At 36.0% G+C, this 17,310-nt stretch overlaps 1 protein-coding gene across 3 annotated transcripts in view; it reads right to left on the reverse strand.

Annotated features, from left to right (window-relative positions):
* Positions 1-17,310, reverse strand: part of NUP205 (nucleoporin 205) — an 81,177-nt gene that overhangs the window by 39,549 nt on the left and 24,318 nt on the right. For all 3 annotated transcript variants that reach the window (XR_003431873.1, XM_027101811.1, XM_027101810.1), the window contains exons 12-23: positions 16,801-17,006; positions 14,678-14,860; positions 13,511-13,561; positions 12,780-12,989; positions 9,947-10,046; positions 9,364-9,501; positions 7,811-8,000; positions 6,707-6,827; positions 4,859-4,940; positions 4,419-4,583; positions 3,964-4,088; positions 857-971 (exon numbers count right to left, since the gene is read on the reverse strand). Coding sequence is in view for 2 of the 3 variants with exons in the window: in XM_027101811.1 (XP_026957612.1) it covers positions 857-971; positions 3,964-4,088; positions 4,419-4,583; positions 4,859-4,940; positions 6,707-6,827; positions 7,811-8,000; positions 9,364-9,501; positions 9,947-10,046; positions 12,780-12,989; positions 13,511-13,561; positions 14,678-14,860; positions 16,801-17,006 (1,686 nt within the window). In the remaining variant the exon portion in view is untranslated. The remainder of the gene's footprint in view (positions 1-856; positions 972-3,963; positions 4,089-4,418; positions 4,584-4,858; positions 4,941-6,706; positions 6,828-7,810; positions 8,001-9,363; positions 9,502-9,946; positions 10,047-12,779; positions 12,990-13,510; positions 13,562-14,677; positions 14,861-16,800; positions 17,007-17,310) is intronic.

Here is a 17,310-nt window from a genome sequence, read left to right on the forward strand (position 1 = left end):
GAAAGCGTAACAGGCAAGATATTAACTGTTTTTTTCTAATTAGGTATTAAAAAGGGTTTCTTAAAAACCTTATAAACAAAATCTTAGAGCTAAAAATAAAATACACTTATTATGAAAATGAAGTGAAAATTTTCTACCACTAGGTAATTCCTAACAGTCTCTCACACCATACTCTAAAAAGTAAATAGAAGCTGATAACTACTAGTAATGGAAATTTATTACGAAATTTGTGAGCCTAGATTTCCTAAAACATAAAGATAATACAAAATAAACTTTAAAAAAACTCAATAAAACCACTACTGTCTGGATATAATATGAACTCAGAAAACTTATAACTTGATCAAAAAGAAAATTATATAAAATAGAATCCTATAAAACATAGGTAGCCTGGGATAACTGTGTTGATCAGGCCAATAATCTAAAGTTATAGTTTCCATCGTAATTAGTTTTCTATTTTTCATTTCAAGACCTGAATTCGTTTCAATATATACACAAGAAACAAAAGTAAAACAGATTTTTATGAAACAATTTCACTCAAAAAATCTAAATTTCCAGAATCTTCTTATATATTTTCTTATCCCTTCAACACAATTTTAAATTTTTATTTGTTAGTAAAAGGATCAAATTCCATCCTTAACAGGCTATTTTAAAATAATTTTATGCTGGCAGTTAAAACATCAGGTTTCTCAAGAACAAATTACAAAAGCAACCCAAAGGAACACAGAAGCAAAGTAATAAAATGAGAACAGAATTCCACAAATTCTAAAACCGCTACCCCCAACTGTTATGAAATTAAAAATCACTCAACACATACTTTACAGATTTGTTTTAATAATAAGGGAAAATAATGTCCTACCTTTGTTAGAAAATGGTAAATGTTGCAACTGAGAAAATAAGAAGTCCTGGCTGGTTCTCAAGTATCTCATAGTAGGACCAGATGTATCAGAGCATGCACATAACTGATATATCACCTAAAGAATTACAGTAAAATAAGAAAACTGCCAAATCAGCTTTTTATATTATACATTTTAAGAAAAAAGGCAAACTTAAATCTACTAAGTGGAAACTAAGACCCATTAGCAACTAAAGCAAAATGGATAACACATGTACATATAACATAAAAGCTCAGAGTTACAAGCAGTTCTTGGCACACTAACTCAAAATATACTGGAATACAATTGGAGAATGCTGACAACAGTATTATGGGACTAATCTTGAAATCACCCTAAATATATTAATATTGAGTTGGCCAAAAAGTTTGTTCGGGTTTTTCCGTAAGATGTTATGAAAAACCCAAACGACATTTTTGGCCAACTCCAATATATATACATGTAGTTAATTAACAGTTTTAGTATTTTAACTATTATTAGTAGCAAATTACTCAGAAGTAACTTCTAAAAACCAAAGTTATGTATTAATCAGTTGATAAAAACTTTGGGATCAGAGAATCCCTTGCAGGCATCTAACTCTATGTATTCCCAAAGAGCAACGGTTCAGTATTCACCAGTTCAGTGTTCGCTGTGACTATACAACTAGTAACGACAACGGACTGTAAATTCAATTTGTGTCTAGAAATACAGTCTTAAGAAAAATATAAAATAACAAAAGGTAACTAAAGATGTTGAGTAAAGCAAAGTAAAAAGACTAGAAACAACCTAATGTAATTTATACTGTAGCAGCGTAGAAAGTTTACGGGGGGGTGGGGGGGACACAAAACTGTATGTCTACTGAACATACCTAAATAAATAACATGTATACCCAAGGAAAAGATAAGAAGGGAACACAAGGTAAAGCTTAAGTACTTACAGATGTATGCTTGTCTTTCAAACAGCTTTGATATTGTTTTTGACACTCTATAAATACTGAACTTCTCAAAACAAAACCAAGTTATTCATATTAGATGGTAAGTTAAGAAGCTTCAAGAACAGATGCTCAAATATGCTCAGATATGGGAGAGGTAATACTATTAGAGGGAGAAGGACACAACAGTGAGTTCCAAAAGCATGAAGAGCCACTTTGCAAGGGTTTGCGTGATACATTTCCTAGTTCCCAAGACCAGGTAGGAAAAATTTCCATCGTTAAAGTGAAGAGAGCAAAGGCACAAGATTCAGTGTCAACGCTTCAACCAGAAGACCTCATACTGCTGGATGATGAAAGTATCAATAAGGCCCAAATTATTTCCCTTCCATATGATCAAATTTATTTATTTATTTATTTTGATCAAATTTATTTTTAAACTAAAAAGTTCTTCTTAGAGGTTTAATTTTTTCCTGAAGCATAGTGAAGTATAAACCTAGAGGTTGGAACTTCCCTGGTGGCGCCACAGTTAAGAATCTGCCTGCCAAAGCTGGGGACACAGGTTCGTCCCCTGGTCCAGAAGATCCCACATGCCGCAAAGCAACTAAGCCTGTGCGCCACAACTGCTGATCCTGCGCTCTAGAGCCCACGAGCCACAGCTACTGAAGCCCGCGCGCCTAGAGCCTGTGCTCCGCAACAAGAAAAGCCACCGCAATGAGAAGCCTGTGCACCGCAAGAAAGAGTAGCTCCTGCTCGCCGCAACTAGAGAAAGCCTGCGCACAGCAACGAAGACCCAACACAGCCTAAATAAATAAATAAACAAGCAAACAAACAAATAAATAAATAAACCTAGAGGTAAAGGAAGCCTCTTTCATTAAAAATGGAGCAGTGCTTCTTGTTAAAATGCAGATTCTGACTCAGCAGGTCTGGAGTGGGGCCTGAGATTCTGCGCTAACAAGCTTCCAAGAGGTGATGCTGATGATGCTGGTCCACATTTTGAGTAGCAAAGTCATAGAGCACGTGTAATAAACTGGCAGACTGCTGGTTTAGACATGTTTTGTTTGGCCAGTACAGTGTTTCGATAAGCAGAGGATCTGGCAAACCAGGGCCTGCATCCCAACAGGGTAAAAATGAGCAGGGGCTGAGTAGCAGGGCATGTGCTCTCCAGTCTGCCAGATTCTCCTCTCCCTCCCCTCCCCATCTATTTGTCTTAAATCTGGTTTCATTCACTTACTTCACCTGCCTAACTCCTTTAGCCCAGATGATTAACCTTATCAATTGCTTCTACCTAAATATGTCAAAATCTGTAACACTGTGCTAAAATATACATCAAGTTTGTTCCCAAATTAAGGGATTCACAGGAAGACCTAGCTGTAGTACTCAGAGGTGAAGGGCTGTTTGGATAGCTAGAGGATAGAGGAAAACAGTAAAGAATTACAAAAAGAAAAACAGGAAAATAACAAAGAAAAATCTCCATGTTACTAGAAGTTAATGACGCATTTCTTATCATGAAAATGAGAATCAGGGTGTCACTTAAATTGAGAAATTAGTCGTATCTTATAAAGCCTAGTTCTTAAAATACTTATAAAATGAATAAAACAAGAAATAAACAAAAGAATAAAACACAAGTAAGACAACAGTTCTCATTACAGTTTAAACTTACATTAATTTCACTGTCTACCACCTTACATATAGCTATAGGGCAGCATAATTTACATGGTTCTTAAAAAGTACTTTCACTTACATTCTTGCATTCTCATGTAAGTCTCACAACAGCCCATTTCACAGATTTAAAAACTCAGAGAAGTTTCATGGTATGCCCAAGGTGACGTAGCTAGTTAAGGGGCAGAGATAGGAACCAGAGGTCTTTTGACTCAAATCTACTACTCTCATCACCAAAAAGAAACAACTTGAAACACAGCATCCTTGAAAAGTTCCCACATTATCTGGTCTAAATGCATCCAACTTCCCTTATTTTTCAAGTGATCAACATATAGGATCATGTAGATCTACAGGATTTTTATCCATAAATGAAAGACTGGTCAAACCGCTAAATGAAACTCATTTCAATTCAGTCATACTGTTATTCTTTCATATCTGCGATGGAATCAAGCATCTAATTAAGCTTCTTCTCCTAGGTGCTACAAAGTGCAGCCCTCTGTATACCTGGTAACACAGCTCAGCGAGTTGAGGAGATTCTCTCACTGCCACCGGGCCTGTTCTCCCTTCAGTTCCCTTCTCCAAGATGTTTAAGATGGCATGAAGGCAGGTCCGAGGGCAACCTAACACTCCTGCATAAAACCAAAAGGAAATTCAGCTTCTCTTTTCAAATTTCTGCATTAAAAACCTTAATATCGTTATAAAACTTAAATTCCATATACATATACCCTACCATAAACATCCTTTCAAATATTGATACAGAAAATGTATTAAATACTAACTTTTCAAGGCTTAGTTTGTCCACACTTGATTTAAGTCCTAAAGATTGGCCCATCACATTACCTTTCATACATTATTTATTTCTTTCAATGAATTATCCCATGAGCCTGGAATTCAATAAATGACCATTTAGCAACATAAATATGAAAAGAAATAAATGCCTATGTGTCTTATGGCTATACCTGGGTCTTGTAGGTTTGTGGTACTGACAGGTTTCTTCAATTCAAAGCCCAATAGGTAGAGAGCAAGATTTGGTGGATTGCGTTCCAGAGAGGTGATGAGAAGATTCAAGATGTGGATTCTTGTTTCATGACGGATTCCAGCTAATTTCTTTTCAAGTTCTGATCCTTAATGTGGAAATCACAAAACAATGAAAAGTTAACATATAACAAATGGAAAAATATAAAACTTGTATCCCAAACCTCCATGTTTTCTTTAGTTTTAGTTTACTTGATTAGCCATTACATTAAGTTCAGATTTAAGAGGTTTCCCAAAAGCCTTATATACTTTTATGCTAGCAAATTCTCAAATTTCTCTTACATCACCACTAGACATCCAACAGTTTTCTTTACAGTAAGCATTTACATAAAATAAAAAATATACATGTTAATCTAAGACATACCCTCTTCTAGACGTACAAATTCTTCTGTATCTTCACTATCCAAACACTCCACAAATCCAGCCATCAGCTTCTGACTTACACTCTGAAGTCATATAAAGATTTTAAAGTGACTAAATATTAGAGAAACTATGATAAATATGATATATATTTATAAACATTTTTCTATAAAGAAAAAAGGCAAATCTGCTCCAAGGAAAGTATTTAGGTTTTAGTTACATTTTTAATTAATATAAAACTGAGTTCCTTAACTGAGTGCCATTTAGCTTGCTATAGAAATAAAGAAACAAAAACTTTTAAAGTTTATTGGTTTTAAAACTTGCTTCACTAATTTTCTTTCCCAAAGAATCAAACTAGTTTTTTAAAAAAATAACATTAAATTGCTATTTCATAACTTCTTCATTATCTACTCAACGCTATCAGATCTTAACTAAAATATAAAATAAAATTCTCACCTTCTCTCTTTAGAAATGTACACATACACCAGTTTTATATTTCTGGGCTGAGAGACTAGATACTACTTTACCTCCTTTAAGAACTCTAGCAGGATGCTATGGGGACTTCCCTGGTGGTTCAGTGGTAAAAAATCCGTCTTCCAATGCAGGGGACACGGGTTTGTTCCCTGGTCAGGGAACTAAGATCCCACATGCCGCAGGGAAACTAAGCCCACGCGCCTCAACTAGAGAGCCTGCATGCCGCAGACTACACAGCTCACACGCTCTGGAGCCCGTGCACCACAACTAGAGAGAGAAAACCTGCACGCCACAACTAGAGAGAAGCCCGCGTGCCGAAACGAAGAGCCCGTGCGACACAACTAAGACCCAATGCAGCCAAAAAAAAAATAAAAATAAACAGATACACTTAAAAAAAAAAAACAAATAAAAAACAAGAACTCTAGCAGGATGCTAAAATTGGTAATAACAATTCATACTCAAATGAATGCCAGCAAACTGAAAATCTTCATTCAACATCCCCTAATTAATTATGTGGTTTCATGAACTTCATCCAAAAACCAGATTAGACATCTATATTTTACTATAAATAATGGTTCTCAACTTGGGCAGTACTGCCACTCCAGAAGGCACTTAGAAATATGTGGGGGCATTCTGAGTCATCACAACTAGAGATTACTACTGACAGACAGTGGCAGGGAACCAGGGATGCTAAGAGTCCTGCAATTTGAGGGACAGTTACACATAAAATGAAGATCTGTCCCACCCAGAATGCCAGAAGAGTCCCTGTTTCAAAACACGGAAAGACAATAATATTCTTCAACTAGCAAAAGCAGTGATTACCAGCATAAAATACAAAAGGCCAAATGTCTATAAAGAGAAAGAAAAACAGCAGATTCCCCAATTATAGCTATTCAGTGAAGAGAAAGAGAACTATTATAAATTGGACTAAAAGAGGAAAACATCTAAAAACGTTCTCCAGTGTATCAAATGAAGTGACACAAATGTGGGTCACCAAAAAGCCATGGAAGTAGACAACTCACAACAGTGAAATCAGAATAGCAGAGGCTCACTCACCACTGAGGAAGGGTGAAACAAAGGATGCAAAAAACAAACAGAAGTTGCACTTACAAACCTAATAATCACTTTAATGTGCCTGGAGTAGCAAGAGTCTCATTAGGCCATACAGTCATATACCATAATACAGAGTATAATCACATACTATAGTGTATATAGTATCACTGGGAATGGTATTATCGTCAAACACAAATCACAGCCCAGCAAATGGGTAGGCTTTCATCCATCATATACAGATATATTTACTCTCAGAATTTTTCCACATACAAGAATAAGATGTACTCAGGAAACACCAAAAAATAACAACAACAAAATCAGTTACCTGGTCATGTGTGAAATCTCCAACCAATTTTATCTGAATATTGGAATTGCAAGAGATACAGCAGAGGATCTTGGCACTTTCAAAAGCCAATTCTGGATTAGTATTGCCATGATATAGGTATCTTTAAAACAAGAGAACATTTGAGGAACTATGTGATGAAATTTTTGCTTCTTACTATTCTCGATACAGAACATTTAGGATCAGGGCTTCCCCTACTCATACAGCACTTTTGGGTAAATTAGACAAAGGTTTTCCCTTCTAACTAGATGTAACCTGTTACAGGTTGAATCATGTTTTCCCAAAATTCATATGTTGATAGTCAAACCCAGAATGACCTTATCTGGAAATAGAGTCTTTGAAGATATAATTAACCAAGCTAAGATGAGGTCATCAAGGAGAATCCTAATCCAATGACTGATAACCTTATAAAAACGGGAAATGTGGACACAGACACACACACAGGGAGAATGCCACGTAAAGGTGAAGGCAGAGATTGGGAGATGCTTCCACAGTCATGGAACACCAAGCACTGCCAGCAAACCACCAGAAGTTCAGATTATACAATGAAAAGTTTGCTCCCCAGTCCTATCCTCCAAACATCCAATTTCCCAAGAGGAGACAAACAATATTAAGATTATGTCATTTTGTACTTAGAAATTTTTAGGACATAGAGTAAGTTAGAAAGGGACTTCCCTGGTGACGCAGTGGTTAAGACTCAGTGCTCCCAATGCAGGGGCTCTGGGTTCGATCCCTGGTCAAGGAACTAGATCCCACATGCATGCTGCAACTAAGACTTCACATGCCACAACTAAGGAGCCCATGAGCTGCAACTAAGAAGCATGCCTGCTGCAACTAAGACCCAGTGAACCAAATAAATAAAATAATTTTTTTTAAATGTACTTAAAAAAAAAGAGTAAGTTAAAAAGAAGAGAAAGATTATAAGGTTCAGAGTAATTAAAATCAGAGAAGCAAAAGAAGATAATAATAAAATGAGACAAAAAAAAATTTTAAGCGATGCATTAGGGATCTGACCAGATTTGGAAATCAAAGCTAGAATGCCATCTCATTCATTTCATCATTTCTCTACCTACAAATGCAACTTACCTGGCAATGTTCACCACATTATCAGCCTTCTTAGTTCTGGGATTGATTCCCTGCAATAGCTGTTCTAAAGGACAGACTATTAGAGCCAGCTGACTCTCTCTTAGAAGATCCATAAAGAGGTTTTCCTTTTGCAGAGTAAGATTGAGAAGTGCAAGGCAATGTTGCACTGCTTTCTCCAGGTGTTTCTTCCCTATAGAGCAAAATCAAAATTAGAAAGTTCTACATGAATCTTAGAAACTCATAATCAATTCTTAGGAAAACAAGATAAAGGACAAGTTCCAGATTCAAAAAGACCTCAAGTTTTCAAACCTTCAGCAGTAACTTTACAAGACTCCTCACCCAGACAAGTCATGGTAACTTTTGTGACTCAGATTACTTTAATGCAATGGCTTCTCAGTAATTTTTCCTGTATCCTTTCCCTGATTATTTAGAGCAATGGTTCTCGGATGGGAGTGAGCTTGGCCCCAGAAGACATATAGCAATATCTGGAGACACTTTAGGTTGTCACAACAAGGGATGTGCTGCAGGCATCTAGTGGGTAGAGGACAACAGGACAGCCTCTACATTAAAGAATTATTCTACCAAAGGTGCCAATGGTGTTGAGGCCAAGAAACTGATTTAAAATAATACATAACCATTGTGGAAAATCTGGAAAATAAAGAAGCAGAAAATATAAACAAGAGTCACCTATAATCCCACCATTCAAATTGAAAATACATGTGCTCTGGAGCCAAACTGCCTAAGTTCAAATCACAGCCCTATCCCTGAAGAAAGATGTGAAACCTCTTTATGCATCAATTTCCTTATTCATTACATGGAAATAATATCATCTACCACATAGGGCTTTTGTACAGGTTAAATGTATTAATACATGTAACGTGCTTTTAAAATTGCCAAATGCAGGGCTTCCCTGGTGGCGCAGTGGTTGAGAGCCCGCCTGCCGATGCAGGGGACGCGGGTTCGTGCCGAGGTCCGGGAAGATCCCACATGCCGCGGAGCAGCTGGGCCCGTGAGCCATGGCCACTGAGCCTGCACGTCTGGAGCCTGTGCTCCGCAACGGGAGAGGCCACAACAGTGAGAGGCCCGCGTCCGGCAAAAAAAAAAATAATTGCCAAATGCATAGTAAGCACTCAGTAAATGATAATAACTACTAGTAATAGTAAATGAAATTTATTGAACACTATGTACCACACCCAATAGCAAGGGCTTTTACAAATACTGTGAAGAAAACAAAACAAAGATTAAAATTTAATTAATTAAATTAAAAAATTTAAAGTTAGACATGTTAAAGATGTTAAAGTGATAAGAGATAATTATGATTACCTACCAAAGATCCTGCAATAAGACAGTTATAATGAGAGTCTCTGTACTTTAGTCTGCTTTCACTTTTAATATACTTTCATTGTATGACTCACTAAAACAACACTGTAGATACAGAGAGAAAATCTTACAGTGGAAAGGAAGTTCAGAGGTCATCTACTTCAAACCTTCAGTTTACAAAAGACAAAACCAGCAAAACTGTTTTCAATATATGAAGACATTCAGGCACATACCAGGGAAAGGAGCATAGGTATCAAGCTGCTTAACGCCTTCCTCCAGTAAACTAAGAGCAAGCTCCAACATTGGTGACTCATTCAGAAGATGATACATCAGACTAAATCCTGGTGGCTTATAGGCTATAATTTCTTCTCCTAAATAGAACATAACATAGTGCAAAAGATGGTGAATTAGTATTTTTGTCACACCCTTGATTTCTATGAAATATGTGAGATTTGTAAATTAAATGGTATCTAAACAGATGAAGGCAAGTTTCAATTTAGAGACGGTGACACCAACTATATACAGAGGTAATTTCCAAAAGAGCTGATCTGCACAAACCAGTTAGTTCACATGTTATATGTTAACTCACTAAAGAATCTGTAAGGCAATGTTCTTACTCCTCCATTCAGTGAAATTTTACTTTATTTTATCTTGCTCAGAACAATCAAAATGACTTAAACAATGCACCAAAAAACATAAAATTATAAGTTAACTTATAACCAGAAACAATTTATAGCTTATGTATAATAATTTATAAATTATAAATAGGTTTATAAATAGCTGACACCTTGTTTGAAAGTGACAGAATTAAATTACCTTGTAGTTCCACAAACTGGTCTACAAAATCTTCAAGTTGAGGTTCATAATCTCCGAGCAATTTATAAAACACCGCCAAAACAACCTCAGCGACTTCCCACTATAGAAAAACATAAATATTTCAATAACAGTAACAGTTCAAGGTGATAACCTTGCTAAGTTTTTCATTCCTCCTACTTTTCTCTAGAAAATGAGTGAAGTCCCCTTTCTACTTTATTTATGCTAAGCAATATAGAAATCCCGGTTCATTTTGCTTTGTTTTGCTAAAGAACAATGGATTGGTTAATTTTTCAAGGTAAAACATTTGTAAAAGCATTAGTCTAAAAGAAACATTTCTATAGCAGATATTTGGGCTTTGTTAATAAATCTAAAGCACTCAGTATCTAGCCATAGTCAATTTATAATTAAGCAACACCAGATTTGAACACCTCTCCAAAGTGTCAAATATTTCAGTTTCTCTAAGAATCTCAGCTGGACAGGATCGGAGAAATCATCTCATTTAATCAACACTTATTTTGCAGGTGAAGCAAGTGAAGCTCAGAGCAGTGAATGATATCCCCAAGACCATAAAGCTTGGAAGCAAACGTGCTGGAGGTCCAGCCCTGCACTTCTAATTCCCAGACCAGTGTTCATGGCTCTAGCCAAAGTTAAGAATCAAAAAAAAAAAAAAAAAAGTTAAGAATCACTGGTAGGCTTCCCACAAATGACCTCATTATCACCTCTTTGTTTAAAATGTTTTTAAAAGCTAAGTAACAACAAGGAAAAATATTTATGCCAAAGGGAAAATATATATAACTGTACAGACAATAAAATTGAACTGTTTAAAAATCCACTGCATAGAATTTTAATGAGGCTGAGTTTGGTAACTGTACATGGTGGTTTTTTAAATATTACTTTAGTCATTATTTCCACTGCACATTATTTTATCACGGCTGATTTTGAGAATTGGGATAATCATTTTTAAATTATTTTTAAAAAATTATTTACTTTTCTCTATTTTCCAAATTTTTCAAAATAATTTGTTTAAATGAAAAATACTTATCACCACATAATAATGGATTTTAGGATTAATAAATATACACACTGCCTCTAACACTCTGTTTATAGTTATTTATCTCAATCCAAAGCACTGTTTTTGAGAAGCTAGTGTTCTAAAATACAAAGATGTAAGTTAAACCTTAAGAAGACTTCCTAGTGAAATAAATTCACAAAATTGAGGGAAAATTTCTTAGGGTAATATGTGGGGAAATAAATGGTAGCTGGGAAGAGCAGCAGTGCTAGAAATATAGAAATGCATGGGTGAAAAATAATAAACACGGAAACAAAGTTGCTGACTAAAGCTCTAAACCCTTAGGTCATAATGACCTTTGTAAGAAAAGGCAAATAAGATATTTAAAAGAAATGCCAAAAAGTATCAGAACATTTTGTTGAAGAGATTGCAATTATCAGCATCCATTATCCATCGGAAATGACTTCTATTAATGAGGCATGGCTGCTGTTATAGTTTTCATCCAATAAGGAAACATATGTTAATAAGGTAATTCTAGGGCTTCAATAAAATGTATGCCCCTCTCAGTGTTTATTTCTACCACATGAGAAGCAAAACTTCTAAGGCAACTGACAAAAAATAAACTTGTTATTTGGGACTAAATATTAGAAACAAACTATGTCCAATGATACGGCAATGAAAAATAAACTATGCTAGATACAAGTAATGATTATGCAGTCATTAAAAAGACTGTTTTCAAAGAATCTTTAAGAGCATGAAAAAAATCCTCATAATACTATGTTTGTGGCCAAAAAGGGATACAAGCTAATGCAGCTCATTATGTCAGTTTAAGTAGATATACATAAGAAAAAGAATAATAGTTAACCTTCCCTTGGCAACAGGATTATGGGTGATATAATTTCTTCATATATTTTTCTATATTTTCCTAATTTCCAAAATTAGCATGAACTATATTATTTTATAGTCAATAATACAACAAATAAACCCAACAGGTTCGAAAACAGCAAACTATAAAAATAAAGCAGAAATGTCCCTACAAGATATATCCAAGGGTAGTCTGTGAACCAATAAACAGTATTATAGACTAAAGTGAATTACATCAGAACCTGGAAGGGTTTCTTACATAGCTTAGTGGTTATGAGCTTGGATCTGGAATCAGAGTCCTAGGTTCAAATCCTGGTCCTGAACCTTAACCAAGTTCCTTAACTTTGCTAAGTCTCCATCTGTAAAATGGGAATATTAATAGTACCTGCCTCACAGTAATATTAGAATTACATAAGCTGATATATACATTTAGCTCAGTTGTGAGTGTACTGCAACCAGAGCAAATATGTACATAAATGTCAGTGCTCCCTCAGCCGCTATCCACGGCAAACATACCTAATGAATCACAATATGCCTTTCCACTAAACCAGACTCCACGACCCAGAAGTGCTACTAATCATTAGAAATTAGTGCACAAGTTTAAACTTATTTCAATCCCTAACCAAAATCATCCCAATAAAGAATAGTGTGTTTCCAACTGCCAAAGGTGTAACACTTTTGGTTCAATTTTGGTCAAAATTTGTTCAATTAAGGATCTAAATGACTATGACTTCATATTAATTAAATTACTGATCACTAAAAAGTCACTGCTTTGGTTTTAATGCCTTAATTTATTTTTTAATGCATATAAACCAATCAGACCATGGATATGTCAGTATAAGACTATGAATTTTACTAATTTTCAAAAGCTAAAATGAGCTTATAGCATCTTGTACCTCTAATAAAAGAAAAAGCAGCAATAAATGAGTAAGGAGAGAAAAGTTTTTCTCTGAACATAACCTTTTCAGCTGCTCTCCGGTAAGCTCTTGTACGGAATCGGAGAAACACAGAATCTCTAAGGAACTGCAAATAAGGGTCAAAGCCGGGAGGCCGCAGTCCAGCGCCCAAATTAGAAGGAAAGGAGCTCTCCACCAGGGTACTAATTAGCTGGCAAAACGCACGAGTTAATGGGTATTCTTCACATCGGGATTCTATCTCATTTAGTTCCACCTTCCAAAGAAAAATAAAGGAAATTTGGTAACATAAAACCATCAGCTATAAAGTGCAAAGCATTTTTCAGACATTAACTCATTAATATCGGTATAATATCACACCCAAAGACCCACACAGATATTATCCTTTTTTATTTAGAGATAAAGACACAAAAGTTAAAAATGGAAACCTTAAATGTTTCTTTAAAAAAGAGGAAGGGAGCGTACAGAGAAGAAAAGAAACTAGAACAAGTAAATTCTCACTTTAGGGTTGACCCAAGTAGCCTAATTAAACTGAGTTCAAACCAAACTTTCAGTTTGGATGGCTGCCATCTAACATGCCTTTCCAACTCTGAAACCAAAAGTATTTTTATTTCTTTCATAAAAAGTTTCATCTCCATTTCAACACAAAAAACCCTCAAATGAAAATACATTAAAGTTGAAAATTACAGAACCCTAATAGGGTAAGAATATTTTTTCTTAGTCTTTTTATCATGTGAATGTATGAATATAGCATTTAAACTAAAAGGAAAGCTTTACCTCAATACCAATAGCTTGCCTCTGGCTTGGAACTCTTACGGTTTGCAGTACCTTAAAATAATAAGAATTAGATGTCAGGAGCACTCATTTATCAATGAAAAGAAGCAGCTTTGCAATAATAGTCATATACAACACCCACCACATTCTACATCTTACAATGTCGTTCAGAAATGACAACTGAGAAGTCTCTGATGAACTTTCATTAGCAATTGTGTCCAGGTTCAGGGAGAACTTCCAATTACCTGGGCTTCAGAAAACTGGTAATTTCTAAGTGCACACAAGATGTGTTTTCAGCAACTTTCCTCTCAGATATTCCAGGAATGAACCTTAAAAGGATTTATGAGAGGAAACCTCACCCAAACACACTTCATCTTAGGTATAAAGAAGCACTGAGGACAATAAGTACTGACACACTCATGAATGAAAAAATGAAGTATCAACACTAAACTAAAAGTGGCCAAGCCTCCAGCACACACCAACTCCCTTAATTTTTGTTTTTATAAAGTATCATTAACATCTTCAGGACACGTATGTCACAAAACAACTAGAATACTGCTTCAAAACAGTAGTTTTACCAATGTGTCAGAATCATAGGCTCCCTTATGTGGTATTATTTCTAAGACAAACATATATTCCTCCTAACCATTTTACTAGAAAAATCTCTATAGGACACATTCTTATTTTCCTTTTTTTACTTTACCACATATAGAATAACTCTATCTTGACATAAAAATTCTAACAGGGCTTATAACTGAAGAAATAAGAGTTGATAGAGACACTTCACTCGTCTGCTGTAAGACAGAAAGGGCACAGAAGGAAGCAGCAAAACAAATAGGCATCTCCCACATTTAATGAGTACAGATGACTTCGGAAGGCTTCTATCAGCCTAGTGTCAAAGACAGAGTTGAGGAATTTATTAATCTTACAAACACTGAAAAACAAAGAGAAGAACCAGTCTCCAGTAACCCAGTGAAGCTGTCAGCTGATCCAAGAGAAAAACCCAAGCCTGTTAGTTTCTGACGCTATGCTTAGTACCAAAATCATAACTTTCTATCTGTGAAGTTCGTGGTATACTATACGTTTCAATTGGATGCACTTGCTTGTACAATATTATCAAATCTCACTTTCAAACTGTAATAATGTAAATAAGAGAGCTCATAATACTACCTGAGTATATTCCAACGACTGCCAGAGAGAAGCAGCAATTTCAGGAGATTTTCCAAACGCTGCAAGTGTCTTCAGTAGTTCGGCCTTTAATACAGGAGGGATACTGCACTGCAGGAGTCCCAGAATCACCACCACGGGGGTCCACTGAGGATGTTCACAGAGTGCCAAACGAGCATTTTCACTCTGAGTATTGAATTGAAAAGAACAAGAGAGACTTTCCATTTTCAAAAGCTAAGAAAAATGACCAGTAATCATCTAAATTGCTAACACTTACACTGAGTATTCATAGGCTTAATACATACTAAAACAAAGATAAGCCTACGGCAAATGCTTGAGCTCTACCAGTAGATCAAATCAGATCACTAGCTCAGTCAGTGTAAAAAATGGAGAAAAGATAGCCTTTGTAGAATTACTTTGACAGCTCTAAGAATGGAAAATAATACATACAAACAAAGAAAGTCTTCCAGGGTCACATAAATCTTACATAGGCATTTAACATCTTTTCTGGAACAATGTTAGATATGAATGAATAAAATACCTTGTCCTTTACTGAGAAAAAAATGGAAATACACACACACACGCATGCACACACACACACACGGTATCAAGTATCACTCCATTTTAATTCAACAAGAAATAATTACAAACTTTATGTTTCGACCTTTAATACTATTTAGCATTACTGGGAAAACCAGTAAGTTAGAAGACACTCTTCCTATCCTTTGGAGAGAATGTCAGAGTAAGGAACTTAGCTTTGCTCTAGTGAACAAAAGAAACAACTAGAAGAGCAAATGGGACCTAATTAAACTTAAAAGCTTTTGCACAGTAAAGGAAACCCTAGACAAAACGAAGACTACCTACTGAATGGGAGAAAATATTTGTAAATGATATGACCAATAAGGGGTTAATATCCAAAATATATAAATAGCTCACACAACTCAACATCACAAAAACAAACAACACGACTAAAAATGGGCAGAAGTCCTGAAAAGACACTTCTCCAAAAATGACATGCAGATGGCCAACAGGCACATGAAAAGACGCTCAACGTCACTAATCATCAGGGAAATGCAAATCAAAACCAGTGAGATACCACCTCACTCCTGTCAGAATGACTATCATTAAAAAAAAGAACACAAAGGCGAGAATATGGAGAAAAGGATAAACTCTCCTACACTGTTGGTGGGAATGTAAATTGTACAGCCACTGTGGAAAACAGTATGGAGGGTTCTCAAAAAACTAAAAACAGAACTACCATATGACCCCACAATTCTACTCTTGGGTATACACTCGGAAAAAACAAAAACACTAATTTGAAAAGATACAAGCACCCCAATGTTCATAGCAGCATTACTTACAATTGCCAAGATACGGAAGCAACCTAACTGTCCATCAAAAGATAAATGGATTAAGAAGATATGATATATATATATATATATATATATGTATATATGAGAGAGAAAAAATATTCAGTAAATTTTCTTTTTAATTAAAAATACTCTTTATGTGTATATATATATGTATATACACAAGAACCTATATATCCACACCTATGCTAGGAAACCTTCTAGAAGGATGTGTATCCAACAGCTCATTCTTTTTTTTCTTTTTTTTTTGCGGTACGCGGGCCTCTCACTGTTGTGGCCTCTCCCCTTGCAGAGCACGGGCTCCGGACGCGCAGGCTCAGCGGCCATGGCTCACGGGCCCAGCCGCTCTGCGGCATGTGGGATCTTCCCAGGCCGGGGCACGAACCCACGTTCCCTGCATCGGCAGGCGGACTCTCAACCACTGCGCCACCACGGAAGCCCCAACAGCTCATTCTTATTTGCCCTTCTGATTATTTTCTTTCAGGCTTAGGCTATTATTTTCATACATATTTATGGCAGTAAGCAGGGGCTACCAGAACTATACCCTCTAAAGGTGAAGAAACAAAGAACTTAAGAACAGAATAGCATAAAATACTAACCACAAAAAAAAAAAAAAAAGAACAGAATGCCAAATATATATGCTAAATTTATCACTCATAAACTTCAAGCATTATAAGGAAACTTGGGGGCTCCTTACAATGCCACTGTGTTAGAATACAAAGTTACATTCTCACATGCGGTGGGTGGGTTACCTACCCAAGTAATGATGGTAGATGTGAGCTGTAAAAAAGCAATCAACCCGTCCTGCTCCTTCTGGGTGATGCCACGTGAAGGAAGGTGACGGTACTGGACACTATCTGCACTTGGAAGATCCTTCCGGAGGTGTTCATGGTAAAGCATCAAGGAGTGAAAGAAATGTTCCCAGGAAACAGGACTGCCGCCTGCCCCCTGAATATTTTCAACTGTAAAGAGACACAGCATAGAATTTCCTTTCAAAATTGTCTAAGCATTTGCTTGGAAATGGAGGAAGAAAATAAATTTAAAACAATAAACTTTGTTTGCCTTTGTCCTAGATAAGCTGTGTGTTGAAAATGGGTTAGAAACCCTCTTTAAACTAAACTCTGGATCAGTTTATCCCTGGGACTAAAACTGGGTGGTGCCCATGTAATGCAAAGGTAAATTACTTTGGATGTCAGTTACCTACTTCGAATCCAGGACAGTACTCTGTGTTGTCATGTAACTATACAAGGCTGCTTTTCCCATGAG

The sequence above is a fragment of the Aethalodelphis obliquidens genome, unplaced genomic scaffold, assembly GCF_003676395.1.
Source record: "Aethalodelphis obliquidens isolate GAN/ISIS:26980383/991018 unplaced genomic scaffold, ASM367639v1 scaffold5, whole genome shotgun sequence".
In the NCBI taxonomy this organism is placed as follows: domain Eukaryota; kingdom Metazoa; phylum Chordata; class Mammalia; order Artiodactyla; family Delphinidae; genus Aethalodelphis; species Aethalodelphis obliquidens.